Genomic DNA, 14,785 nt, shown 5'->3' on the forward strand with positions numbered 1-14,785 from the left:
TTGATGCACCATCCAGAAGCATTATTTCACCTGACAGTTATTCACAAGTTTCCTATCAGCTAAATATTTTGCAGATAGAGTTAAATAGACAGAGGTTTCACACACATTTGGATTCTGCCTACACAGCCTGGGAAAGGAATTTTCCACTTTGTACTGCTGAGAGAAATGCAGACGCTGTAGGCTACGGTATCATGTTCAGAGGAACAAGGTGGGTAGGAGAGGGCATTAGGAACTATTATACTCTAGGGAAGAAAGAGCAGACAGGGGCACAATGGAAGTGCTTCATTATATTTTAAATGGGAATAGTTCCAAGGATAGGAAAGCCTGTGGTGCTTGTAAAAGATTAAGCAGGGTAATGTGCTTTTTAAGAAGACATAAAGAGGTATGTAATGTGATATGTTTAAGCCTAAATGATTTTTCTTGGAGTCCTCAATGAATGTTTAAGCAGGCATGACTTAGGCTTCTGTAAATCCTCTCCAAATAAATAACTTCCATGAAAACAGAGATTCCTTTGACAGAATGAGATGCATATTTCATATTTCAACGTATGCAAAAAAGGAAAATCAATTTGTGATACATGAAACACTTAAGAATAATAATAATAAAAAGAAGATAAAAATGAATATTCTCAAGAATAATCCAGGCATTTATAGGAATACAGCTACCTCCACATCCGTTTTGATTTGACAGAGCAGGAAGACAAACAACTGAAGGCTTCCCTGCCTTCAATTCAGATCCTCGGCTCCTTTTTGCTGCCTTTTGAGACAGCAGGAGACGTTAAGTGGCAGAAAATATCTAAGCTGTCTCCTGTTTGAGGTATTTAAAAAATTGCTCTCTCTTCATGGTAAATCTATTCAGCTGGAATCTATTCTAACTGGACCTGATGGTGTATATGGCTTTTCACTACAGTTGGAATAGGAGCAAACAGTGAAACACACGCACCTGATTTATGAGAAAAACAGGACTAATAAATACCAATACCTGAAAACTTACAATGGCATGGTCTTCCCATCTTATCCCTCTTGCCTGCCCTGCCCTCCCGCCAGGAAAAGCAGGTCAAAGTGGTAGATTGCCTGATGCAAAATGGGTCTGTGCAATCATTGCCATTTGCCTGTATTGTATTTTCCCTCACAGAGTTTCCATTCCCCATGAAGTCACCGGTACAGCAAGCACACAGTCCTGCTGAGTGAGCGGGATGATGCCATGACCAAATCAGTGCTTGATCCTCCTTCCCTTTCTGCTGTTTATATATACATTAGTATTAAACTGCTACTTTCCTCAAAATAAAGGGTGCCAACTCCACTGTAATCTGCAGAATAAAAGCAAGAGAAAACTAAAGAACTTTTAAGATGCAACAAAAACGTTTGACAAAACCTCTTCTGCGATGTCTACTTGCAAACCCCATTTAACCTCAGAGAGAGTTTGCAAGGACCCCAGCAGCAAGGAGTGTTGTTATAGAAGAGCATGTCCACCATGCTCATAACACCCTTCCTGCTCACCTCTCTCCTATGGTGGTCCCTCCTATCACAGTCCCTTCATGGCCACTAGGAAGCCCAGTGGAAATCCCTTTCCCATTCCTATTTGGAAGCACACGTGAAGTCTCAGCCCTCACTTGGCATTCCAGGAACATGTGCTGAAGTAATGGCCTCGGAGAGCTTGGACAAACTGCTGCTCAGTCATGCTTTAGTGCTGGTTAATGCTAGAAGCAAAATGAAGCACAGAGGGAGACCTGTTGGCTTAGCTTGTCCAGGGTTGCAATATGGTTGAGTTAATAGCTCTGATGTGGCCACTTAAATTTGTTCAAGACCCTGAAGAACATTATGAAGTATATAAATAGGCCAAGGAGATTCATGAATTCTTTTCTCTGAAATGCTTTCATTTTTTTTGAAGTATGTTACAGAGATTATAATCTCTGTCTCTTATCAGCTATCTTTTTAAATACTATTTTTCCTTGTCTGAGATTAGCTTCTAAAATCACATTCGCATCCAGCTTTCTTCCTGAGTAGGCTAAACACAATCTCCCAAAAGCTTCTGTGTGAACAGCAACTGGCAAATAATCTTTTTCTGTGTCATTTTTTTCCTGTAAGATGAAAGAAGGAGAGAAACTGTGCACACATAGGTAGTTGTGCATTAGAGTTGGGCCCAAGTCCTCTGGTATTTTAAAATTGGAGGGTGGTTGGCTTGCTCATATGCTGCAACTTTGTTTTTCAACACTATCATTTGCAAGTGCTTACTCCTGGGAAGCAGAGGAATAGGAAATTAAAGAACTCAGCTATTTCTGGGTTTGTAGGTTTTAGGACAGCAAATGCCATGTTTCCAGGAATGAGAAATAAAAGACTGTAATCTGGAATTACCTGCCAGCATGATACACTGGTGGGGTTTTTCAGCTGAAAGCCATTAGTCAACAAGCTGTGTTTGATGTGCTCTGGTTTTTGAGTCTTCTGAAACCCTTAGTATAACTTGGAAAGGCAAGCCAGAAGGAGGGCAGCTTTTTGATATACAAAAGGCAAAACTCAGCTTTATCAGCCCCTTACAAACAGAGCTAAAATATATTTTCTCAAAAAAAGCAATTTCCTTTAGCCAATAAATCTTCAGACTGTCTTTTTTTCCTTGCTTTTTCAGCTTATAACTTTATCTAAAGGGGTTTCAAAAGTGCAGTTCCTCAGGGCCTCTCTTGCCTCTTCTTTCATGCTGTTTAGTCCTTCAGAGAAAATATGATCTCAGTTGTACAGAGGGTGGATTAGCGATTTTTAAAACTCTAAAGAATCTTTGTTATTTTGTAGTTCTTTTATCAAGAGATCACCAGTGATATCATCGTTCTTTTTAACATATCCTTTCCTCTCACATGTTTGTATCCAGTGTGAAAATACCAGAAATTACAGGTTTTCCTGGCAAATGGATTTTGGTGGAGACAAAATGCAGAGTTTGACTGGATTTGGTTGAAGTCTCTAAACCAAGCTTAAAACAAATGAACAGTCAACTCCATGGATATTTGCTCTAATCAGTCTTCACATTAAAATAAAATCTATAAAATATCATATATCTCAGATGTGATTTAAAACTCTAAATATGAAGATACCATGGTAGGGAAAAAGTTTATATACAGTCATTCATTACCCCATATTTAGTCTCGTACTGAATCCTTTCATGGACTAGTCTTTGAAATGTAGCTATCAACCAAAAACAGGGGAGGGAACTATTGCATTTGCAAACGTGCCTACAAAAATTTACTCCTGCTCTCTAAGTATTACCCACTTCTAAACCCACTACAGAAGATGGCTGTGAGGCTTTTTTTAAAGCTAGATGATATTTTTCTACCTACCTCTCTCAAAACACACATGACTCAGAGCTATAGCTGAAAGCCAAGATTTTCAGTGTCAGGACTCTACAAAAATAAATGAATCAACGTCTTGCAGTCACGATCCTTTACCTTTTGTACAGCACATTGCTACGGCTTCTGGGGTCGTTAAGTCCAGCAACCCTATTCCCATTCTGCATCCTGACAAATGCGTTTATCTCTCATACCTACAAATCCTTTTCAGAGCAAACACTCTAGGTACTTACATTTTAAGATGTTGCTGAAAACAAGCTACATAGCTGGAAAGTCCCAATCCTCCGTGCTGATACAATGGGCTTACAGAAATTGGTACCAGGCATGATCATTATCTGGGTGCAAATGCATCCTTTATAGTTAAAAGCAACAACTAAGCAAATGAGGTATTACAGCCCTGTCTCCCCAATGGGAAGCAAAAAGTGAGTCGTACCAGTACCTTTTGAATGCCTGCAGTTGACTCCAAGACGTTGTTCTCCGAGCCATTACTTCTGTTAATCATCCGCCACATTTGGGAATACATGCTGTCCCTCTCAAAAGGATTCATCCCTTTCACTCGGACGTGCTCATAGACTGCAGAGTCGAAGACAGTACCATAAGGAATATCCGTCTGCCTCGAGAGATCCTGGAGAGACCTTAATTGTTGGTGAAGAAAAGAGACACAGGAGACTTGAAGCCACATTTTCAAGAGGAAGGAGCTGCAGGCACGCAAAGGGCAACACACAGGAAGACAGCTGTCAAGCCAGTTTCTTTTGTTGTTTGCTTTTTTCCTCTTTTTTTTAAAAAGACAAAGCGAGACTGAAAAATTGTTTTTATGGTTTAAGATACGAGGAGGAATACGAAGTGCAAGAAAGGGGTGGAAAAAATGAAAATGGATGAAAAGAGAACAATGGAAGGAGTGAGAGGATGCTGCCAAATACTGAACTCCTCTGAGCAGGGGCAAAGGCAAGAAGGGAGCATTGCAACCCCTCCAGCCAGACGCGGGAAGTTCAACAGAAGTTAGGTAAGTGCCTACAAGAGTATGGTGCCACCACACACCTTCCTGCTGGGGAGCAGGACTGTTAGCACCAGAACTCACTAAACCTCGCCTAAAGCATCTGGGCTGAGTATTTCTATGATGTGCTACTGTGTGACATAGTGAAGAGCAGCTTTTTGGTGGCACTACTGCACTGAACTGTGCACTCATCACTCAGTATTTGCAGCAACAGGGAGATTTCTGTTGTGGCTTCATGAACTGCCTTTTTATCACAGTTGATGTTATCTCATTCAATTAATTTATTCTACTTGAAATATTATCTAGTCTTAACTGTTCCCTATAAGCAAAAAAAATGAACCAGTTTAGAATTTTCTAAGGCATTCCAAATATGGCTTTGTCAAACCTGCTTTGGACTAAAAAAATGTGTATTAGAACCCTTTAAAGTTTCCTCACCTCTTGGCCTTTGTTTTCCTGTCCTATAGAATTGCTCTCCTGTACTTTTGTTTCTCTAATGGTATTCATTACAGTTTCAAAACAGCGACTGCAATACATCTACTGCCTAAAAACCATTAAAGCTTTCCTGGCACAGATTAACTTGTATAAACTGCACAAATCTAGTGGATGACACCCAAGGACAAATCAAGGGGCTGAATGCTGTCTTAAAGTAGGAAATATCAAATTGTAAAAGCTCACTGCACCCACAGAAAATGCAAGCAGAAATGTAGGAAGCCCATAAAATTCCTAGTTGTGTTTTTGAAATGTAAATATACAGGGTAGTGAAAATGCCCCTACGAGGTGGGGGTGGAGGTGGGGAAGAATTCTTTGGTGTTTCAGGGATTGCACTAAAGAAAACAATAATCAGATCTCAAAGGATCTGTATGCCTGTGAACACAACAGAAAACAAGAAAAGAAATCAATAGAGCTCAATGGCGATTGTTTAGAGGTTAGTTGAGTCAAAAATATATCCTTTGAAATTCAGACATGCGGGCTTAGAAAAACATTGAACAAGAACTAATTTCTGATCAGATAACATATAGCAAATATAAGGAAGGGAGAAATTTAATTTTTACGAGTAAATAACTAATGGTATTAACTCCCCCACAATCCTCTTTCTTCAACAAGACAGCATTCCTCTTCAAGAACATAAGCATCAGGGAACCTGCAAAGAATCAGTGCGCATATGGGATCATCAAAGGTGAACTGCTAGATGAAGCTTTTCCTCAAACCAAGTGGATTGGACTTGACCAGGGGATTAGGACTTGTCCTTTTCTAGGAATAAAAATGTAAGACTCTAGAAGACTAAGGTATCAGGAGAACATCTACTGCAGGTAATTGGTAATTGAAAAGTAAAAAAAACCAGAAAACCAAAGAAAAACCCAAGTCTAGATAAACACCTGTGAGTTCTGAAAGATTAAATAGGAAATGGCTGAGCTGTTAGCAAAAATGTGAAACCTCATTACAGACAGTGTATGAAAGAGAAGCAGTACATATTTTTAAAAGGCTCTAGTGGTAACCAGGGGAATTAAGAAAATAAATAAATAAAATATTCTACTTAAGTGTAATAAATAATTGGAAATTTGATTGATGCAATTTTAAAGATCAGTCCTGAAGATTAGACATAGCCACCAGGTAGGTTTCTCCAGGGAAAGCAATTCAATCATTTATTACACTTTGAAATTAGTAAAAAACCCCAAGAATTAAGAAGAGGCCTTCATCTCATCAAACAATACATAGAAGGTGGAAATATGGACAGGCTACAAAGGAGGAATTTAGAAACACTTCCTGGCAACTCTGGATAGCATTAGGAAAGCCAACACTCAGCTAGAATGGATGCTCTTGAGGGACTTCAAGGGTAAGAACAGCTTTTGCAGAACCAAGAGGCTGAACAAGGAAAGTGTGGATCTGCTGAGGGGGACAGCAGACACAGCTAAGGCTGAGGTGCTCAACACCTTCTTTGTCTCACTCTTCCCCAACGAATTCTTCCAGGTCTCTGTGACTAGAGGCAAGGTTCAAAGAGGCAATGAACAACCAGAAGTAGGTGGTCAGGTAAATCCCAGCCAGACAAGGCAGGGACTGAATGAGAGCACTAGACCTACAGAAGCCCCTGGGACCTGGCAGAATGCATCAAAGTGTTCTGAGAGAGCTGGCTAATATCGTTGCAAGGCTACTTGCTTTGATTTTTGGAAGGTGAAGGAGACTGGAAGAGATTTCTAATCATTTGAGAAAGGAAATGTCCAGACTGTATTGAAAAAAGGTAACTAGGATGATTCATGGACTTAAGGCTGGTTATTGAGAGTGAGTCCTCTCAGAGCACATTTCTGAGCACACGATGGAGAAGCAGCTGTCTGGGAGCAGGTAACTTTGATTCACCCAAAGTAAGTCATGTCTGTCCAATCTGGTTACCTTCTACAGTAAAATTACCTGATTTGTGGACAAGACTAGAGAAATGGATGTAGTTTACCTTAATTACAGCAAGGCTTTCAATACTGTGGTAACTTTAATTCACCCAAAGTCATGTCTGTCCAATCAAATTACAATAAAATTAACTCATTTGTGGACAAGACTAGAGAAATGGATGTAGTTTACCTTAATTACAGCAAGGCTTTCAATACTGTCTCCCACAATATTCTTGAATGCAAATTAGGTCATTAGGTATGGCTAGGTGGGAAACCAGAAAGGTAAATTCCTGATTGGATAAACAGGTTCATAGGGTAGCTCACCTAGAGTCTGGTAACAGGTACCACAGAAGTCTAACCGGGAATATGTCTTTAAAATAACTTGGAGGAGGAGTTCACAGATGACACGACATTGGGGGACCAGCCGATTGCTCAAGGACAGGTTGCTATTCAGATGGACCTAGAAAGGCTGAAGGAGCAGGCTGACAGGAGTGGGGGGAAATTCAGCAAGGACAAATGCAAAGCCCTGGACCTGGGGTGGAAAAACTCTCTGCAACAACCCAGGCTGGGGTGCAGCTCTGCAGAAAGAAACCCTGGTAGACAGCGGTGGGCCTTGGTGAGGAACGTCCTCGTTTCACAGTGAATGAATTGCCTAGAAGTCAGTGCATGGCTGTTGCATTGACAGTCTATCTATCAGCAGCATCGCTGATGAAAGGCACTAGATAAATACAACAGACTCAATTCATCCAGTCGGTGTTACTGCTGCTGCTGCCAACATGCTTCTGTACCTCCTGGCAGTGCTCAAGAAGTGCACTGAACTGCCACAGGATGCACACTCTAACGTCCTGTAATTGCTGTGTTATTTGTCATACATATTGCTAGAAAAGTATCTAAAAAGTATTTACCAAGTCTCCAATTTCTATTGACAGCACCTAGGAAAATTGCAATCATTACTTTACAAGACTCTATATAACCATGTAATTTCTAATATAACAAGCAAGAAAGCATTTTTCTGAAGCCTTATTGCTAACTGGTATATAAATGGTACGTGTCACAAAACAGTATGGTTTGAAACGGCACCGAAGAAAAACAGCTCTTCTGTTTATCTTGTGGCTATAAAAGCAACCCTGCCTTTTCACAAAGGCAAACCAACACAAGACACGAGCTGACTCCAGAAACATATTACAATCAGGCATAGGAACCATACTACAAACCATCTGAGAAGCAAGCAAGAGTGTCATCTCACACAAAAGCATCAGCAGCAGGGAGATAACAAGGGGGAGCACTAAGCTGCTGCCTGCAGGAAGGCAGGTTGGAGCTGTGAAGTCTGCACTTCTTTACTGGTTGGTGTGCTACCCTAAAACACAGGATACCTCTCAGCTGCCCTGCTCTGCATCTTTTCATGGTTGCAGGTGAAGCTCTATGCTGAGAAAATGATGGCAAGAGGACAAGAGCAAGACAAGTATGAGTGTAAACTCTGGAGGTACTAAACACTGTGTCAGCAGTAATCTCCAAGTTTTGGTTCACCTCACCTTATGCTGAGGAGCAAGGAAGTTTTGCAGCCTTTGAGGAGTACATGTTTGCATGCTGCTGCGTAGGCAAGCTGCAAAAATGGAGACCTATCACACCAGTGACTTCATCCCCTCACACAAACATGCCAAATGGGATCATAATATCTATGACCTCCTTCAGAAACTGTTTTTTATAACCTGCAACTCTGCAGACTACTGGTACAACATTCACAACCTAGCAGCTAAAGTACAAAAAAATAAAGAGAAATGACAAACCTTGACAGAACTAATAAAATTATTAAATCATTGAGGGTCCTTGCACGAAGGAAGAATTTTATAACAGCTTTGCCTCCAGCCTGGTTTCTAGGTTGCACATTGTTCAATGTACCTTTACTCCTGGATTAAACGACTCATTCTCTGTTCAGACAAATACATTTAGTAGAGACATAAATCCCCAGCCTCACTATGTCACTCAGTCTGACCACACAGCTGCCACACCAGACCTCCAAATAAGGAAAAAGTATTTGTCAAGCGGATTAATTCCTATGGGGTATGCTCTGATGCTAGAGATAACCCTGGCGATGGCACACCAATGTTTGAGGGATGCTGTCTCATTGAAGGAAGATGGAGATCCATGTAGCAACAATGATGTAAGGGCTAAGGTGCTGGAAGCCACAGAAACCCCTGAGAACGGTCATGTAGGGTTCAACAGCCCAACTGAAGTGCATCTAACACCGATGCATACCGCATGGGCAACAAACTGGAGGAACTGGAAGCCACTGTACAGCAAGAAAACTGTGACATAGTTGCCATTACGGAAACACAGTGGGATGACTCACAACTGGAGTGCTGTGTTGGATGGCTATTAACTTTTCAGAAGATATAGGAGAGCTGGTGGAGTTGCCCTGTATGTTAGGAGGTGTTTTGATTGTCTAAAAGTCAATGATGGTGAAGCAGAGTTGAGTATTTATGCATAAGAAGCAGGGGGAAGGTCAATAAGACAGATACCATGGTTACAGACCGCCCAACCAGGATGAGAAGGTAGATGGAATATCTATCCTACAAGCAGCTGGGAGAAGTCTTCACTAGCCCTTATTCTCACGTGGCGCTTCAACTTACCACGTCTTCTGGAAACACAATACAGTGGAGAACAAACAGTCCAGGAAGTTCTTGAAGTGTGTGGAAGATAACTTCCTCAAATACTGGGTGAGTAAGCCAACTAGGAAAGGTGCCTTTCTGGACATGGTGTTCACAAACAGAGAAAGACTTGCGAGTGATGTCATGGTTGGAGGCTGTCTTTGGCATAGCGATCACAAAATTGCTTGAGTTTTTGATTCTTGGAGAAGTAAGGAGGGAGGTCAGCAGAACTGCCACCTTAGATTTCCAGAGGGCAGACTTTGACCTGTTTAGGAACCTGGTGGACAGAGTCACTTGGGAGGCGGTCCTGAAGGGCAAAGGACTCCAGGAAGGCTGGACATCCCTCAAGAGGGAAGTCTTAATGGCACAGGATCAGACTTTCCCCATGTGCAAAAAGATGAGCTAGCAAGGAAGAAGACCAGCCTGGCTGAACAGGGAGATAATCCTGGAGCTCAGAAAAATAAAAAAGAGTTTACAACCTTTGGAAGAAGGGACAGGCAACTCAGAGGACTACAAGGACATTGTGCGGTTAGACAGGGAGAAAATTAGAACGGCAAAGCCCAGCTAGAACTGAATCTGGTTACTGCCATAAAAGACAATTCAAAATGTTTCCATAAATACGTTAGCAATGAGACAAGGACTAAGAAGAATCTCCACCCTTTATTGGATGCAGTGGAAAACATAGTGACTAAGGATGAGGAAAAGGACGAGGTACCGAATACCTTCTTTGCCTCAGTCTTCAATAGTAAGACCAGTTGTTCTCCAGGTACCCAGCCCCCTGAGCTGTAATACAGGGACAGGGAGCAGAATGAAGCCCCCATAATCCAAGGTGAACTGCTGCTCCACCTACATGCACATAAGTCTATGGGGTTGGGTGGGATCCACCCAAGGGTACTGAGGGAGCTGGCAGAAGTGCCCACCAAGCCACTTACCACCGTTTATCAGCAGTCCTGGTTAACTGGGGAGGTCCCAGTGCACTGGAAGTTAGTAAATATGACACCAGTCTACAAGAAGGGCCTTCAGAAGGAGGATCTGAGGAACAACAGGCCTGTCAGTCTGTCCTTAGTGACAGAGAAGGTTATGGACCAGCTAATCCTGAGTGCCATCACATGGCATATACAGGACCACCAGGTGATCAGGCCTACCCAGCATGGGTTTGTGAAAGGCAGGCCCTGCTTGACTAATCTGATCTCTTTCTATGACAAGGTGACCTGCCTGGTGGATAAGGGAAAGGCTGTGGACGTTGTCTACCTGGATTTTAGCAAAGCCTTTGACATTGTGTGTTCAAAGCAGGGCAACAAAGCTGGCGAAGTGTTTAGAGAAGATGTTTTATGAGGGAACTGCTGAGGGAACTGGGGTTGTTTAGCCTGGAGAAAAGGAGGCTGAAGGGAGACCTTATCACTCTCTACAAGTAGCTGAAATGGGGTTGTAGCAAGGTGGGGGTTGGTCTCTTCTCCCAAGTAACCAGCAATAAGACAAGAGGAAATGGCCTCCCGTTGTGCTAGGGGAGGTTTAGGTTAGGTGTTAGGAAAACTTTATTCATCGAAAGGTTTGTCAGTTGCTTGAAGAGGCTGCTCAGGGATTTGGTTGAATGACCATCCCTGTAAGTAGATGAGGTGCTTAGGGACATGGTTTAGTGGTGGACTTGGCAGTGCTGGGTTAACAACTGGACTCAAAGTTCTTACAGGTCTTTTCCAACCTAAACAATTCTATAATTATATGATGCCCAAATTCTGATCCTGTTATCCACACTGGAGAGGAATTTAATTTTGCAATAGTTTTACTGGTCTCTGTTGAATTATCTGCAAAGCAAAGCACACAACAAACACGAGTATTTGAATTATAATCCCATGTTTAAAAACATTTATCTCTGTGAATTTCTAATTTTGAAACAACAGGGTAATGAATTATAATTTTTTTTTTTAAATAAAAAAGCACATATAGTTCAAAAAAATTGTTATAAAATACCTTTAACTGAGCCTGTATATAGACAAATTCTATTTCTGGGGAAGTGACCATGGAGTCAGATCACTGTTCAGTTTATTTTTGGCTATCACTCATGAAGCACAGTGTTGAAGAATATTGTGTGGTCTTTATGGCAAGTTTTTTTCTTATTGAAGTTACCAGGATAATACCAGTATTATCCCATATAACTTAACTAAAATATAGGGCTATTCTGAGGATGAATTGAGTAATTTGAAAATTAATTATTAAGAAATCTATGTATTTTTCAGTATTTGTTGATTTTGTTAAATATTCTGCACCTTAATCTGGCAGCAGTTGTCAAGTCACTTTCATTTTCTGTCTTAGGAAAAATGAACTTCTTTGTAATTTACAAAAATTATCCCTGCTTTCAATTTGAAGAGAAAAAAAAACATACTAGGATTTTCACATTTCTTTATGCAGAACACACCCTTTTCCATAAATTCAAATCCTAGGCTTAGAATTGGTAATGTTGCTCATAGATATCAGCCAAAAGTGTTTAAGAAGTACACTGCAAATATAAAAAAAAACCAAAACAAACCAAAAACAAACCCCAAAAGGTCAGGCCTATAAAGGAGTAACCAAGTTCCTTTTTAGGTGATTAAATACCACTGTGGTCAGAGGTATGAGCATCAAAATGTCTTTGTAGATGTAGGTCGATTTGGACTAGCCATGTTGTTAGACTTTGTTGCACAGAACTGTCTGCAAGAAGACGAAATGTAGAAGAAAATAACTGATGTTATGGCTTACAATGAAGTGTGACTTTATGAAAAATTCAGATAAAACTTCCCAATTTTTTTTTTATTTTTTTTTTTCTAGGATTAATTCCCAGACAGGCTTAGTGAACAGGGCACAGTAAGCCAAGAGATATGACTGCTGGCAGTGACAGCTGTGTCAGAAACTAGGGATACTGCTTGCTAGCCAGTTTGATGATCTGGGTGAACCACGTTAAAGGAAAGGTTAAAGAACATCCTGGTTTTCAGTGTAAGGAAATATCTATTCTAATTATTGCATTCTTGTGAAAACCCCCTCGAAGAAACTTGCAGGCAGTTGTATTGAGCTGATGAAAGCCTTGGGGATATCTTAGTTTCAAGCGAATCACGGTTTAGGAAAAATGTGAAAAGAATGGCTAGGCAAAAGACATGCTTTACTGCTGTGCCTCCATTCTTTAGAGGCAGAAGTCTTGCCTATCAAATAGGACATAACCACTTATGGAGAATGTAATATGACATTACAAGACACAAGATGCTGACTCTCCTCCATAACACATACTACCTAAAGTCTTAATCAAGCTTCCACACTTTTAGAAGTGGATTAGATTTAAGCTTGAAGCCACCCAACACTGGCTTCTCATACAACAAATCTTTTAACTTCCCCTCTGTTCACTCCACTCCCCTAACTTTCTGGCAAAATTTCAGTGCCCATAAGAAGATGGTGACACCCTCCATTCACCCAGAAAAACAGTGCAGTGTAGTAGTCCGAGCAAAATCAGTCTCTGCAAATGGACTCTAATTCTGTCCTAAGGGAACCATAAAACATAGTAATGGCAATACTGGCTCAGTGATGAAATTCACAGCATCAGCACCTATGAGAAATAGCTCAAGACCTCCACATTTATTTGGCATTTACCAAGAAATACCACTCTTAATTACTATCCATTCACATTGCATTTGAGACAATGATCTAAAGATTTTAGGAACACAGAAATTGTGCTTTCCTTCGCTGCCACAATGTTTTGGCATTTGAAATGCTGCCTTGATTTAAATGTCATCTGCAACATGGGTCAAGTGTGAACAAAAGATGCATCTAGGAACCACTTTATGACTTGCGTGCTTCTACTGCTGATATTGCCTTTTGGCAGAGGATGAAAAGCTGAGCTCCCAAAGGTTTAAAGAGTAACCATTTGTCTGGAAAAGGAAATTAACACCCATTCTTACTCTTCTTCTTCCTCTGACTTCATTTAAAAACTGTAACAATTTGATTCAAATTAATCAGTGAAGCAAGAGAACAAATTACACCAACTTCAAGTAAGGTTACAGAGCAAAGATCTGCTTTAATACCCTAGGGAGAGGGAGCATTTCACTAATCCTTCCCAGTGCACTGCTTAACAAAAGTTTGTATAGTTTTATTCTCAAAATAGTTTTCTGGATACCATTAGGCACTGACTAGGAAGAGTGGCCCAACCTTCACACCAGCTGAGAAAGGGAAGCTGCAAGAGCTCTGAACCCAGACTGACTACACATCCAAAAGCTGAAATGCAGTAACTACCAAAAAGTTTCCCAGAAATGAAATGTGCAGTGGGCTGCTTGAATCCTCCTATCTTTCATAAAAGACATCACAAGGACTGCACTTTCAACAGCACAACGTATTATCTGATGCTAGCTGGAAATCTGAAATGAAAACCTGTTAACTACTTGTTACATCTATGCAAACCCACTGACTTAAACTTCTTTTATTTTTCTGACTTTTCTGAAGCTGGATTGATAGCTCTACAAAGAGAATCTGGTTTATTTCCTCTAAATACTTAAACTACTTTCCATTCTGGCCTTCAAAGCTCCCCAAGGTACAATTTGATCTGTTTTAAAAAAAAAAAAAAAAAAGAAGAAGAGCATCAGCTTTTTCCTTTATTGGTTATTCATGTTTCCCACTTTGCAGTAATTCAGCATGGTAAACAAACAGCCTCTCTGTTATGTGCTGGTTTGAGTTCCAATTTTGGCAGTTTTGTAAATAAAAGTTTTGCACTCCCACCGTAGTTAGGATAACTTCATTCCCTAATGGATACTTAGCACATCTAATTACTCTACTTTTGAGCTGCAAGCCCTGTTGAAAAATGTCTCTGTTCTTTCATTCCAGGAGCTTTCCAGCTGCAACATTTTCTACTGAATAAAACATTTTCAGTGACTTTACTCATAAATAATACAGCACAAAGACCAATGTAGTCCCAGCTGTACATAATAACCTCAGAATTCCACTGAGGGTTTTCTAGTGACATCATAATAAATGGCAAGAAAAAAGCTGAAGATGTATTAAATTATAGCTTGGGTATATTTTATTCTTTTTTACATATGATAAGAAAACTCAGACATTTATCACAGTAATTTCACCATTTTTCTGGACCACTTCAAAACTTGAAGGCACAAAATTTTAAAGCAGGATGCAGAGGCATATTTCATGTTTGTAAGGACAAACTGAATGACTGAATGCATCACTATTATTTCGCATGTACCAATTCCATGCTGTTTCTTCATGCTACTTAGTCAAATCTGAAATTTTTTTTAAAAAAAAATCAACCTCCCTCAAAACCTGAAGATCAATGTTGACAAACATTGATGCAGAGTATCATTTCAATGCCCCATAAATTGTGAAGGGATTATAATTGGGACTACAGAGTCAAACGGCTAGGTTGTGCCAAAATACCACTGCAGTACTCCATGATCTCAAAGTCTATTAT

The 14,785-nt window shown here is 40.4% G+C and overlaps 1 protein-coding gene across 1 annotated transcript in view; it reads right to left on the minus strand.

The window, feature by feature from the left end:
* The window catches only part of GRID2 (glutamate receptor, ionotropic, delta 2), a gene marked incomplete at its 5' end in the record, with an annotated part of 135,075 nt that overhangs the window by 87,187 nt on the left and 33,103 nt on the right, over positions 1-14,785 (minus strand). Inside the window, one exon of the mRNA XM_008936944.1 lies at positions 3,771-3,966. Within this exon, the coding sequence (XP_008935192.1) occupies positions 3,771-3,966 (196 nt within the window). The remainder of the gene's footprint in view (positions 1-3,770; positions 3,967-14,785) is intronic.

Source organism: Merops nubicus, unplaced genomic scaffold, assembly GCF_000691845.1.
Source record: "Merops nubicus isolate BGI_N331 unplaced genomic scaffold, ASM69184v1 scaffold5163, whole genome shotgun sequence".
In the NCBI taxonomy this organism is placed as follows: Eukaryota; Metazoa; Chordata; class Aves; order Coraciiformes; family Meropidae; genus Merops; species Merops nubicus.